Source organism: Maylandia zebra, linkage group LG19, assembly GCF_041146795.1.
Source record: "Maylandia zebra isolate NMK-2024a linkage group LG19, Mzebra_GT3a, whole genome shotgun sequence".
Classification (NCBI taxonomy): Eukaryota; Metazoa; Chordata; class Actinopteri; order Cichliformes; family Cichlidae; genus Maylandia; species Maylandia zebra.
The window spans coordinates 9,135,236-9,149,428 of NC_135185.1; the positions used below are offsets into that span (position 1 = coordinate 9,135,236).

Consider the following 14,193-nt stretch of genomic DNA (forward strand, 5'->3'; position numbering starts at 1 on the left):
CAGAAGGTCGTTTCCCTCGCGAAAGCGGCGGTTCTGGCAGATGAGTTTGCTTTGACGCACAAGAGGGGTTTTTCCCCTCCATTACGTCGGGGTTCTAGAGTTTTGCCGGAGGTGGGGGGGGGGGCGTTCTCCCCCGCTCTCGCGGCGTAGCCCTACGGTGGCTGCTGGGGACCGCCGATGTTTTTTTTGTCATGAGCTCGGTCATCTCGTTGCTTCTTGTCCCGTGCTGAGGGCGAGGGAGGGGGCGCGGGCCGACATTTCGGGGGGGGCCGTGCAGTGTTGCTCCGCGGTAACCCGCCCTAGCTTAATGCCGGTTGGCGTCGTTCCGCGGGGGATAGATGAGGTGTTTCGACCGTTTGTTTCGACGGGGTTTTTATCGTTGTCTGGTGATGCGGGGGACCGGGTTCCGATCACCATCTTGAGGGATACAGGGGCGAAGCATTCGGTGGCGCGGCATGGAGTCGTGCCTTTCTCTCAGCAGTCGTACTGTGGTTCTGATTTGCTGGTGTGGGGTATCAAGGTGAGTCTTTTACGCATGCCTCTCCATACGGTTACTTTGACCTCGTCCTTCGTATCGGGCGCTGTGCGGGTGGGGGTTCGAGATCAGCTGCCAATTGAAGGCATTGATCTTGTTTTGGGAAATGACTTGGCCGGGGGAAAAGTGTTTCCGGCTATGCCGGAAGTTATTGAGTGTCCTACTTCGGATCGGTTATGCCAATTCCCGTCGGAGCTGGGTGACCCCACAGTTTATCCGGCATGTGTGGTTACTCGTGCTCAAGCTCGTCGCTTGGGTGGTGAGGTGGACATATCCGAAATGTTTCCGGACGGCTCTGAGCCGCATGATAGTTCTGTTCCGGGGGTAGATGGTGGGACGGCGAAGGTTTTTAGTATGGTGTCGGAGAAGGAGGCAGCAGGTATCCGCAGGTTTGTGTGTGGTCAACTCCGTGACGAGGCAGACCTGAGCACGCTGACCTTGGGAATTTTAAAAAAGAGATATCAGACACACAACAAATGTGACTCATTAAGGCCAGAAGTAAAAACTTTCATGAAACAGGTGGTGCAAGAGGAACTGATGAAAATGCAGGATAATGATGAAAGTGACTCAGAGACTAAGAAGCTCCAGAACAAAAGGAAAAGAGAAAATGGAAATGACGAGGTCATGAGTGAGAGTGAAGATGAATCCTGGGCAAAGAAATCACAAAATAATCATTCAAGCTCATCATCAGAATCTGAGTTTCAAGAGGACAACAAAACAGAAAGTAAGGAAAGCAGCAATGATGAAGAAAATGCCAAATCTCAAGCTGATGGTGAAGAGCCAGAGGTGAAAAAATCACAACAAAAGAGAAATGAAAATCGTCAAATTGACAGTGACGAGTCTTCTGATGAGGAACTCAGTGAGGAAAGCAACTGCAGTGACAGTCCAAAGAAAATGGTGAGAATGAACGTTGAGACAGTAACCAGCAGTAAAGATGAAGGAAGGAGAACACCACTGAGTGATGCAGGAAACGAATCAGATGGAGACTGCAAGTCAGAAACGAGTGACAAAATTAGGAGCGACGAGTCTTCTGACAGTGAAAAAGAAGATACAAAAGTGGAAGAGAAAACCAGTGACCCAGACTCAGTTTCATCACTACCTTCTTTGGAAGATGAAAAAGAAAATAAGACTGATAAAACAAATGATAAAAAGATGAAGAAGAGTGTGAAGAAAGATGAGAGCACCAGAAAACCAAAGTCTGATGACAAATCGGTGGCGAGGCTTGAACGTTATATTGCCCTCTGCGGCGTGAGGAGAAATTACAAGAAGCTGCTGGAGGACTGCCGCTCCCAGGTGGCTGTTCTGAAGAAGGAGCTTGAAGAGCTTGGTGTACATGGTCAGCCAACTATTCAGAAATGGAAAAAGGTCAGAATGAAGAGAGAGCAAGCTCAAGAACTGGCTGCTCTTGATGTCAACAACATCATTACCACACAAGGTCGACCTACACGCAGGGGTGCCTCAGCAAGTCAGAAACAACAGGACTGTCCGTCCTCTGAATATCAGCGCACTCTAAACTCGGAATCAGACAGTGATCAGGAAAACAATACCCACAGAGGTCGCAGGAAAATGTCCGAATGGGCCAACCTGCAGAGGATCATCAGTGATGACACAGACAGTGACTGATGAGTCTGGTTTCCCCCTAGGAAGTGTTCGATTTGTTTGTTTGTTTTAATGTTTTTGATACTAGGTCTAGCATCTCTCTAATGAGATGCTTGATTTTAGGTGGGGGGGTGTTATGACCCAGGGTCATTATTTGCGGTACGGTGTTGTTATTGTTTGTATTTGTATTCAGTGTTGCTTGTTTCCAGGTGGAGGCCACCCATTGGTGGAGGAAGGAAAGAGGCCAGCTACAAAAGGGGTTGGACTGGGTCGGCGAGCAGACTTCCTGGTTTCCCGTGAGCTGTGTGTCTGGGGACCGTCGTGGTGTGTGACTGCACGGGGCTGCAATATTAATGCTGAAAAAGGGGTTGTACCTGGGCTTGGTAGCTGTAGGGGTGGGAAGCCGTTTTCTTTTATTCTCCTCTTTTCTCCTGTTTCGGGTAGGGAGACAGGTTAGAGAATTGTATTTTGTTTTGGGATCGTGGGAGGTAAGTTAGCTCTGTTTTTCTTTCTAGTGTGTTTTGTTTGTTGTTTTGGCATCGCCCACCCTGAAGCTCGCTACCTGTTCAGTAAATAAATTAACCAACTCTCGTCATTCTGCCGTGGTGTGATTTTTTTTGTCGTTATTATGTATCGGGTTTATCTTTTTGTTGTGTTGCACCCCGGCTTTGGGCCGGTGTGTAACAAGGAAACAAAAAAGTGTCAGACTTTTTTCTCAGAATTCTGATTTTGAAAAAAATACGTCCACACTTTTTTTTTTCCAGTGGCCCTGATCCTCGTCCCTATAAACTGGAAGATTCAGCCACTCCAGTGCTTCCTGTAACACCAACGCTGTGTTGGAGTCTCTGTTTGAAGCTGCATTAAATGCTGCACTGACATCTCTGCTGTCAGAGGCCATAAGACGGTCTCTGGTAACGCTCACTCACTCCTCTCCAAAGGCCCCCAGCTGTTTTAAAACTCCTGTTTGAAGAGTTTGTCGTGGTTTAACTAGGCTCATCATTTTCAGGCATCCAGGCAGGACAGAAATAAGCACAAAACCCAGAATATGAAGTCTTTATTCATTAGACACCTGAACAGAAACATGTGGAAGAATCAAAGCATCTGCTGATGATCACCTTCAAACATTCACTGATAATTTCCTCCTGACTGATCTCTGCTGGGTCAGCAGCCTGTCTCAGGGCAACATCTCCAAGTTGACCCTGGACAGCGTGAGGTCGTAGTAGATGTTGAGTCTCTTGATGTCTCTCAGGTTGGTGATACGATGCTTGAAGTCCAGCATGTGAGAGTTGTTGACAGCTACCTTTAACTCCGTGTTGGTGCACAGGATCTTGATCTGGAAGAGAAACATGAGAGACTGTTGTTGGTGTCATCTCCGCCTCACAGAAATCAAACTGAGGATTTTTTTTTAAGCTGTCTGACCTCAAAATTCTGCCCCGGCACAAACGGGAAGTGCTGCAGCTCCCTCTCCTCTTTGCCCCACTTTTCACCGATGCAGCTGTTTCTGATAATCACCTTCTTGCCGCCCTCGTTGAAGCGAGGGTTGAAGTGGAAGGCGATGTCACGAGCTGTGGCCAGGTCCACCGTGATCCTGATGAATCACAGAGACCTCAGTGAATTACTGACTCTATTAGAGCTTCTCCTCCATCAGGATCTGATTATCTGGATCAATCGTTTCTCTTTTTGGCCAATGTTAATGCGGCGTTAAGCGAAGCAAGTCTGATTTTGCTTCACTGAAACAAGCAAACGAATGCAAACAAATGAAAGTGTAGCTGATGCCTGACCTCGCTCATCCTTGTTAAGGTGAACGAGACACCAGCTGTCCTCACATCTCTCGTTGTTTTTTAATCATGTGTTCACAGCAAACATGAAGGTTTTGTGTGATTATACCTAAAGTTTGTCCAATGAGGTGACATGAGTGCGTTACTACGGGTAACAGCTCACTGTCTTCTTCTACTGCCCTGCTTTCATTACTGTTACTCAGTAATGACTGGATTTAACCACTGTCAGTTTATCGCTCTGTGCTTCCTGTTTACTCTGCTCTACACCCGCCCGCTCGCTTCGTTAGTCTGACCTCTGCTCTCTCGTCACTATGTGACATCACAGCATTCGTACTGACTTGTCAGCATTGGGTTTGATAGTTCCAGCGATGGTGATCAGCAGCTTGTCGTACACTCCTTGAGGCAGAGGCATATTGAAGGGAACCGTCTGTCAAGAAGAAAACAGCTGTTTACTACATCTGTCCTTCTGCCTGTCCTCTGTTTCCGTCTCTGTTTGGCTCACCAGATTCTGCTGGGGTGCAACAGGAGGAGTGGGTCCAGGTCCGGGTGAAGGGCCTGGACCTGGACCCCAAGGTCCGCTGGGCTGGCTGGGGCCTTGGGGCCAGGTAGGGTTAGCAGGCTGACCTCCAGGCCAGGCTGGAGCAGTGGAACCTCCGGGCCAGGTGGGCTGGTTGGGCTGACCTGAGGTTTCAGTGGAGGCAAAAGTCATTTCCACAAACATTCACCTGTTTATTTAACCTGCGAACATCCACCTGGGCACCACAGGCTAACGTCCACACATAACCCCAGATGGAAGCTGCGAACGGCAATGGCAAAATAACTGTAGGAGACTGTTTGACAGGTGACACCCCACCCTAACCTTAGACAGGTAGAAGGTGACCTGGTGGATGTAAAGAGGCTGCTATTAATGAGGCCTCGTGAAGACTGAAGTCCCTTCAGAGACGTGACTGTCAGAGGTCAGTAAAAGTCTCATTTCTCTACAGCGGAGGGTTGGGCTTGTGCTTGGGTTGATCAAGTCAAGTCAGGTGGCTTCATTGTCATTTCAACCATGTGCAGAGTGAAAGGTGTGAAACTCACCGTCAGATTTTCAAACCTCTTACCTGGCCACGCGGGTGCATTGGGCTGTCCGGGCCAGAGACCTCCTCCTGCTTGGTTGTTTCCACCACCGGGCCAGAGACCTCCTCCTGCTGCTGACTGGGTGGTGCCACCATCAAGAGCGTCTGAGAGCTGCAGACACCCAGAAGCAAAGAAACCCTGAGCTCGTTTTGTCCTCGGGACGGTTTCTGACTGAGCACAGTCCCTGAAACACGCAGGGCTAAGGTGCTTCCTTCATTGCCTCCTTTAGCAGAGGGGACATTGGAGCATCCTCTATGAGAGGAAAGGAGGTCATTCCATCCCATAATTCATAGCAGTGCACCGTCAGACAAGGACTGAGGTCACGAAAGTGTTATTAATGGGGTGTTTTTCATTTCATGCCGTTATTGTTTCACCTGTTTCTGTGAGAGGGAAATCATTTCAGTTTCAAAAACTTTTAGTCTAAATGTCCACAGAGTCAGGATTTGTACTCTTCAGCCTTCTTCTTCATCACTTCTGCAGATTCTGAGCCAAATCCTGCCTCACAGGTCTTAGCCGACTGACCACAGATTCTGGATGGGATTAAGATCTGAGGAGTCTGTCTCTGCCAACAGTCTCCTCCCAGTGCTTTAAACAGTAAAGACCCGAAAACAGTAGGAAATAACTTCAACAACCACACTATGAGCAGGTGCTAGGTGATACCGGGAAGGAAGAACTGCATTTTAACAGGAAGAAGCCTGTGCTGGAAAATGCTGGACTTTGTCAAACTGCTCTGGGATCACTGGGAGAAGAAGTCGAGGATGAATTCCACCGAGGGCTGCAGAGGTTATGAACAGGAAGAGTCAACACTTCACAATAAAAGTTTGTAAAACATATGAAACAGTGACTACTCTTCAGTCCGCCACAGAGACAATGTGTCTGAAACACGAGCTGAGACGCTGCCAAAGCTTTGCTACGACCCCACGTCAGTGGTCCAGCTTCACCTCACCGCAGCAGCGCCCGCAACGCCAGAGGGACACGTTTAAGAGACGCTGTCTGACCTTCAGGCCAGAAGTGGCCGTCTGAAGTACCGAGTGCAACTGAACGCACCACGGTTCACACTGAGGGTGTGTTCAGTGACAGACTCTTCTGGAATGTTCTGTATGAACTGGCTCTAAAGAAGGAATAATAACGCCCTGTTCACACACACACACACACACACACACACACACACACACACACACACACACACACACACACACACACACACACACACACAACCCCATTCAGCTATCTTAGTGAGGACCTTCATTGACATAATGCTTTCCAGAGCCCCCACCCTAACCATTAAAGATGAATGCCTGACCCTGACCCGTACCCTAACCTAATTGTAACCCTGACACTAAAACCACATTTTGAGCCTCAAAAACACTTCAAACTTGTGAGGACCGGGTTGTGTGTGTCACAAGTGCCTGTTGGTTCTCACAAGTATAGTAGTATGCATGTATCGTTCCTCACAAAGATAGCTAGACAGGAACACGCACGGACACACACACACAAGTTTGAGTTTTTCGTTTAGATAATCAGCTGCTGCCTCGTGACCACATTAACAGGACCGTGCTGCACGTTCCACCTAATGTAACCGAAGCATTGATAAAACCTGAAAGCTGCACATCAGGAAACATCCAGGTGAAAGTTTGTGAGAGAAGATGAAAGAGAAGAAAGTGACTCACGTCCATTCTGCTCTTCTGCAACCTGAAACACACAGACAGGAAGAAGCATTAAAACCAGAAGAAGAAGAAAATGAGGTCTGAGGGTGTGGTGGTGCGAGTCGTGACACGGAGCGCAAACAACATGACAAAAAGCTGAAAGTGATACACAAACTGCAAAAAAACGCCGCCCTCATCACCATCCTCCCCTCTCTCCTCTCTGCTCGCGCTCACAGCAGGCGCTACACTCAGGTTTTGGTTTTTGGGGATTCGGCCCTTTAAGGCTCAGCTGCAGCTCGTTTGGAGTCCCTGAACTCGACCTTTGAACCGTGTTCGTGTCGTTTACATGGATCCCAGAAACAGACAAACTAACAAACCTTCACATTTAAACTTGTTTAAACATAGCCAGCTGACCTCAGAGTGGCTTCTGAATGCTGAATTTCTGAATGCAGAAATACGACATGATCAGAAATCAGTGAAAAGCAGCTGCTGCGTTAGTCACAAGGGGGCACCACAGCTAGCAGAGCAGCATGTCACATGATCTTGTCTCCTCCTGGTCTCAAACTGGGAACAGAACCACATCACCCAGTTTACGTTCTCTGAAGTCATCTGGAAGTTAAATGCTTTCTGTGTGTTGGTATCAATGTATTAGTCTATGCTGTCACTTGGTATCAAAAGGTTGCTGGTTCGATTCCAGCAGGAGACGCAGATCCCTGCAGGACCCTGTCAGCGAGGTGTGAAACCGCAAAATCAGACTGTGCAGAAGTGCCCTCTGAATGTTTTCCAGATGTTCCTGTGGTTTCCTGCTGCTGGGGGGTGGAGCAACGTTCTCATGCTAAACAAACAAACATGGCGCCTGCAGCAGGAGCAGACGCCGCCCAGGATCACATGGCTGTCAGCAGACCTCTCTGCTGCTCCTGAGCTCGAGTCAAAGAGGCGTCTGTTCCTCTGTGCGCTGCTCGGTGTAAATAAAGTTTGAATGAAAGCACTCACAGTCAAAGCTCCCTGAGTAACAGACACGAAACCTCACAGTTCAGCAACTTCCTCTTCTTCTGAACAACGAACCGAATCGGGGGTCTCGGCAGCTTCCTGTTTGTCTGCGTGCTTTGATTCAAGCATCAGAGGAAGAGACGCCGGACCGAGTCCAACCTGCAGGCAGAGAGCACGAAGACGGGAAGGAGACCTACCTGAGTTCACCTGAGCGCTGCTGATCACACAGACTCTGAAACAGGAGATGCGCTTTAAGTCCTGAGCCTCGCCCTGCTCCTGTATGCAGACCACACCCACACCCACACCGCGCGCGCGCACACACACACACACACACACAGCTGGGTGTGTTTTTATTTTAAACCCTGCTGTTGTTTGCTGACAGCCGGATTTAGCACATAGTTATTGATGATGTTCTTTGCAGGTTTGATTGGTCTGTTTTTATGTTACCAGGAAACCTGAAGAGCCAATCAGACCACACCCTCACTACACAGAACACGATTGTTTTGGACAATATTCACCTGTTACAGCAGCACAAAGGGGACGTTAGAGATGTTACAAAAGGATAAAAGCAGAAACAAATAAGAAGAAACTGCAGCGTGTCACATGGTTACTGCACACGCAGAAACTTTCCATGTGGCGGTAATAACATTCCTTCGCTCTTTCCCAGGATCAGGTGAGCTTCCCAACCCTGATTCCTGGAAGTTCCCGCCCACCTCGTGTCATGGCTGTTTGTTTTTTTCCACTTGGTGGACCAGAGAGTCGAACATGATACTGATTACAGCGGGCCGTTGGAATACTCAGATTACTTTTTTGTTGTACTTAGTGATTTAAGTTTAAGTGAGATTGAAGTAAACGGGTGTTGACCCTGCTGTGGAGGGTACGACCCACAGAGGACGACGGATGTGCTTCACATGTGAAAGAAACACTCGGTTTGACGAGCTGGTCCCTCTGTGACTCAGCAGCAGTGATCGGTCTGCGTCTGGACGAGCTTTGGTCGTTGAGGTTTGCAGCATTCGTTCATGCACAGCTCTCTGAGCTCTGCAGCAGCTCCGTTCTTTCCCTTTTCAGCCGTTCTGTTGGATCTTTGTCCTGCTGATGACCCAGTTTGGTCCCAGCTTTATCTGTGGGACAGACGTCCTCACACTGACTCTGGGACAGTTTGGAGTTCATCGTCCCTCCTCCACCGTGCTCACAGCTGCTGTCAGATGTTTGGTCAGAATAGAGCAGCCCTTTATTGTTATTGTACAAAGTAATCATGGGTGCTCCGTGCCAGGTGTGCAGGAATAAACAACAGACAGGAGAAACTGCACATTTCCTCCAAACGTGCTGCTGTGCATGAAGAATATCTGCTCCTCAGTCTCGTCTGACAGAGCACAGGAGGCTCTTTGTCCTGGTGCTTTACAAACCGGCCGTACTGGTTCCACCTGTTTCTGACTGTACAGGGTCAAAGGTCACAACAGTAGAGAGTGAGATGGAGCTCAGGGTTCTGACCTTGGGGTGAATTTTCCAGGACGTCCACTCTTTGAAAGACTGCCTCATTGGTTTAACACGGCCGAACGCTCCATACCTGCAAACTGGAAAGACGTCAGCTTTCATCGAGGCACTCACACTGATGAGTCAGTAAATGCACCTGGCCGCACCTCACACTCCTGTGGAAGCAGTGAGGATCAAAGCCGTCCTTCTGTTAATCTTCTTCATCCTCGCCTCAAACATGTCTCCTTTTTTATTGTAATGTTAAAGTTTCCCCTCACACCAGGGACATGGGTCTCACCACACCTACACACACCTGACACCGAGCACCGAGCAGGTGTGGTGGAGTGACTGCATGTCTGAAGCACTCAGGTAATCCTCCAGCAGCTCCGCAAACACGTCGGTGAACACCTGCAGGGACGCCCCCACACCATCCTTTACATTTGAACCGCAAAGTGCACTTTTTTTTTTAACCAGGGGTGTGTTCAAAATGAACCATTATATAGTTGTTAGTGCACACACAGCACAGAATCTGCGTCCTTGTGTCCACTTCCTGGTGGAGCAGTATCAGCAGGAAGTGACCTGCTTACTGCCGACCGATTACTGCTGCACCGTCTGAATCACAGCGTGCGCCACATGATGCATTGGGTGTTTCTTCTTCACTCACTATGTGTTAATAGACCTCTCTGCTGAATCATATCTGTTATTAATCTCTGTCTCTCTTCCACAGCATGTCTTTTATCCTGTCTTCCTTCTCACCCCAACCAATCACAGCAGATGGCCCCGCCCCTCCCTGAGCCTGGTTCTGTCGGAGGTTTCTTCCTGTTAAAAGGGAGTTTTTCCTTCCCACTGTCGCCAAAGTGCTTGCTCATAGGGCGTCATATGATTGTTGGGGTTTCTCAGTATTATTGTTGGGTCTTTACAATATAAAAGGTTGTTTTTTAGTTAATGATATTTAACGATGATGTTACAGTTCAAGATTTCCACTGATAACAAGACCGACCAGAATAACATCTCATTGTGCAACTCTATTAGATAATATATTTACAAATATAATAGAAGGAAAGATAAAAAGTGGGCTGTTAATCAATGATATAAGTGACCATTTACCAGTCTTTGCATCGTATAATTGCCATTATAAAGTGAACAACGATGGACATAAGATTATTTACAAAAGAATAAGAACAGAGAAGACCTTAAATTGTCTTAGAAATGAACTTTTAAAGCAAGATTGGAATATTGTATATGAACAAACAGAAGTTAATAAAGCTTACGAAGGATTTTTAAGAACATTTAACACATTACTTGATAAAAACTGCCCAGTAATTGAAATCAATAGGAAACACAACTATGCAGGAAGACCATGGATGACAAAAGGACTACAAAATGCCAGCAAAAAAAAGAATACCTTATATCGAGAATTCATAAAAAAGAGAACAATAGAAACTGAAATGAAGTATAAAACTTACAAAAATAAATTAACTAATATAATGAGATCCTGTAAAAGAGAGTATTACATTAAAAGGTTAGAACACAATAAAGATAACACAAGAGATATATGGAATGTATTAAACAGAATAATCAAAAATGAATCAAGGAATAATGATTACCCTGGGTACTTTATAGAAGGGACAAGAAGTATTAATAACATGGAGGAGATAGTAAATGGCTTTAATGAATTCTTCGTAAACATAGGGCCAAAACTGGCAGAAGAAATAAAGGTTGATGGAATAGAAAGGGACACTGGTGAAAATATTGAAAGGAATAGTAGCTCAATGTTTTTAAGAGCAGTGGAAGAGAAAGAGATTTATGACATGGTTAGAGGACTTAAGAACAAAACCAGTACAGACTGGAATGATATTGATATGGTAACGGTAAAGACAGTTATTGATGGTATCGTAAAACCATTAAAATATATATTCAACTTGTCGTTTCAAAAAGGAGTTTTTCCACAAAAAATGAAAGTTGCTAAAGTTATTCCCATTTACAAAACCGGTGAAAGACATCATTTTACAAACTATAGACCAGTGTCAATACTCTCCCAGTTCTCTAAGATACTGGAAAAACTCTTCATAAAAAGATTTGATAGTTTTGTGGAAAAATATGAATTAATGACAGATAGTCAGTATGGGTTCAGAAACAACAGATCAACAGCTTTGGCACTGATAGATTTAATGGAAAAGATAACGGAATGTATGGATAATAAGAGGTATGCGCTCGGAGTTTTCTTAGATCTAAAGAAGGCGTTTGATACTGTTAATCATGAAATTCTATTAAAAAAACTGGAAAAGTACGGGTTTAGGGGAGTGGTTTTGGAATGGTTAAAAAGTTATGTAGGGAATAGGCAACAATATGTACAAATAAATGAATATAAATCTAATTTGATGGATATAGCTTGTGGAGTACCTCAAGGTTCAGTACTGGGTCCAAAAATGTTTATTATGTACTTAAATGATATCTGCAGAGTATCGGAGATTTTAAAGTTTGTAATATTTGCAGATGACACAAATATACTGTGTGCAGGTGGGGAATTGCCACAGGTTTTGGAAATGATCACACAGGAATTAACGATATTAAAGAAGTGGTTTGATATAAATAAATTATCATTGAATCTCGATAAAACCAAATTTATGTTGTTTGGAAACCAAAAGAAAAACATCGAAGTAGAAATATGTGTTGACAATGTATGTTTAGAAAGAGTAAATGAAATAAAATTTCTTGGGGTGATCATTGACCACAAGCTCTGTTGGAAGCCACACATTACTTATGTTCGGGGGAAATTGGCACGGGGCATTGCCGTCCTGGGGAAAGCAAAGCATATGTTGGATCAGAAAGCACTGCACATTTTATACTGTGCTTTACTACTGCCATATATGAGCTACTGTGTAGAGGTCTGGGGAAACACATACAAAAGTAACACACAAACAATAACTATAATACAGAAAAGGGCCATTAGATTAATAAATAATGTAGGGTACAGGGACCATACAAATGCACTCTTTGTCAAAATGCAAGCTATTAAATTCCAAGACTTGGTGAAGCTTAAAACAGCGCAAATAATGTATAAAGTCAGAAATAAATTGCTTCCCAAAGAAATCTGTAAATTGTTCATAGAAAGAGAAGGTGGGTATAACTTAAGAGGGAAATGGAATTTAAAAATACAAAGTGCTAGAACAACTTTAAGAACTATGTCAATCTCAATTGCAGGAGTTAAATTATGGAACAGTCTAACAGAAGAAATAAAAGACAGTCAAAACATAAAACAGTTTAAAGTAAAATATAAAAACCTAATTTTAAATAAGTATAAGAATGAAGAAAACGGGGTTAACCCAGGATGGTAATGTTGCTGGTAATGGTGTTGCGGTTCTTTTTTGGTTGTTTTTTTGTTTTTTTGTTTTGTTTTGGTTTGTTGTTTTTCCATAACTTGTGTATCTGCAAATATACACATTCTGTATTTTTCATATGAAAGAAACTATACTGTGGTGGGGCTTGCTAATTTCTTGTTTTTGATTTATGTATGTTATGTTTTGTTTTACTTCATATGTTTATATGTTTCATATGTTGTTTGTTTAATTTAAGACAAAAAAAAATTAAATGAATGAGAGGTAAAACTTGAGGGGGTAGGGACAAATAAGTAAATACTTCAGCCTACTCCTTTTCAAACAAATAATGGAATGATATTTTGTAATGATTGTGAAGGCACATGTTTGAAATGTTTGAAATAAAAATGAACTGAACTGAACTGAAGATACAGAGAACGAGAACACATCTGTGACAAGTTCAATGGATTTATTCACTCTGTGTGTGTGTGTGTGTGTGTGTGTGTGTGTGTGTGTGTGTGTGTGTGTGTGTGTGTGTGTGTGTGTGTGTGTGTGTGTGTGTGAGAGAGAGACAGAGAGACATGAAGCAGCAGGCTTTGTCACAGCAGCTGAACGACAGCAGGGGGAGCTGTGGATCTGCAGATTCATAACACCACATTTCCTGTCCTTGTTTTTCATAATAAAACCAAAAGCTGAAGCTCTGGTTTATTTTCAAGGTTAAAGCAGCTGATTTCCATCAGACTTCACCCTTTAACACCTACTTCCTGGTTTTCTTTAAAGAGCTTCAGTGATGTTAAATCATCTCACTGGTTATGAGAGCAACATAAACTGAACACGTGACACATCAAGTGGAAAAACTTTCCTTAAAGACAAGAACAGTTCATAGCAACACAGAACTATAACTGGAGCCACTAACAAAGGGACATGAAACACAATAAACACACGACTATGACGGGAATATCCAGAAATCAGCTCAGCCTGATGGTGAGGTCATGTTTGCATTCTGTTTTCTTAAAATGAAAGTAGTGAAACGTGTGTGTGTGTGTGTGTGTGTGTGTGTGTGTGTGTGCGCTGCCTGCAGACTGGGATAATCCCATCTGAGCTGCTGACCTCGACACAAAACCAGTCCAGCAGGAGAGTAGAGACCCAAACAGACAACCACTCTGTGTGTGTGTGTGTGTGTGTGTGTGTGTGTGTGTGTGTGTGTGAGTGAGTGAGTGAGTGAGTGAGTGAGTGAGTGTGTGTGTGTGTGTGTGTGTGTGTGTGTGAGTGAGTGTGTGTGTGTGTGAGAGATGATTTAGGTTACAGACTGTTTATGATGATGATGCTCGTCTTATCACCGCACTCACATAATAAACGGTATTTAAGCCCCTCCCCCCGTAGTTTGATTATTTTTGTATTTCATCCTTAAAGAATATCGAGGTTGCCATGACAATAAAGTTTATTATTGTTTATTATTACGTCGTCTGCAAACTAAGTGTTAGCTGTCAAACATCAGGATGAAGGACTGACCCTGAGCGAGTCCTCTTATTCCTGTTTCTCATTTTCTTTTCAATATAAAGTTAGCCGTAGCTAACGCTAACAGCTAGCAGCCAACGATGGAAAGCTTGTTCATCCTTACGCAGAGTTACGTCATTAATCTGAGCTCAGTCAGAAACGTAAAATTACCTTTAAGCCAAAACTCTGTTTTTATTAAATCATTACAATTTCTGAAAGTTCATGAAAAGACCTGAAGAAAC

The 14,193-nt window shown here is 44.6% G+C and overlaps 2 protein-coding genes across 2 annotated transcripts; one reads left to right on the top strand and one right to left on the bottom strand.

The window, feature by feature from the left end:
- Positions 1 to 282: 282 nt before the first annotated feature.
- LOC101485851 (uncharacterized) lies at positions 283 to 2,732 on the top strand. The gene has a single exon (XM_004563522.5). It carries the CDS (start codon positions 308 to 310, stop codon positions 2,156 to 2,158), a length of 1,851 nt encoding a protein of 616 aa, XP_004563579.5. The 5' UTR covers positions 283 to 307; the 3' UTR covers positions 2,159 to 2,732.
- A 439-nt stretch (positions 2,733 to 3,171) lies between these two features.
- lgals3b (lectin, galactoside binding soluble 3b) lies at positions 3,172 to 9,170 on the bottom strand. Its single transcript, XM_076877323.1, has 8 exons — positions 9,156 to 9,170; positions 7,862 to 7,940; positions 6,699 to 6,720; positions 5,013 to 5,139; positions 4,415 to 4,593; positions 4,251 to 4,339; positions 3,554 to 3,722; positions 3,172 to 3,467 (listed from the first exon to the last, which is right to left on the bottom strand). Exons 3-8 carry the CDS (start codon positions 6,702 to 6,704, stop codon positions 3,309 to 3,311), a joined length of 729 nt encoding a protein of 242 aa, XP_076733438.1. The 5' UTR covers positions 6,705 to 6,720; positions 7,862 to 7,940; positions 9,156 to 9,170; the 3' UTR covers positions 3,172 to 3,308.
- Positions 9,171 to 14,193: the final 5,023 nt, after the last annotated feature.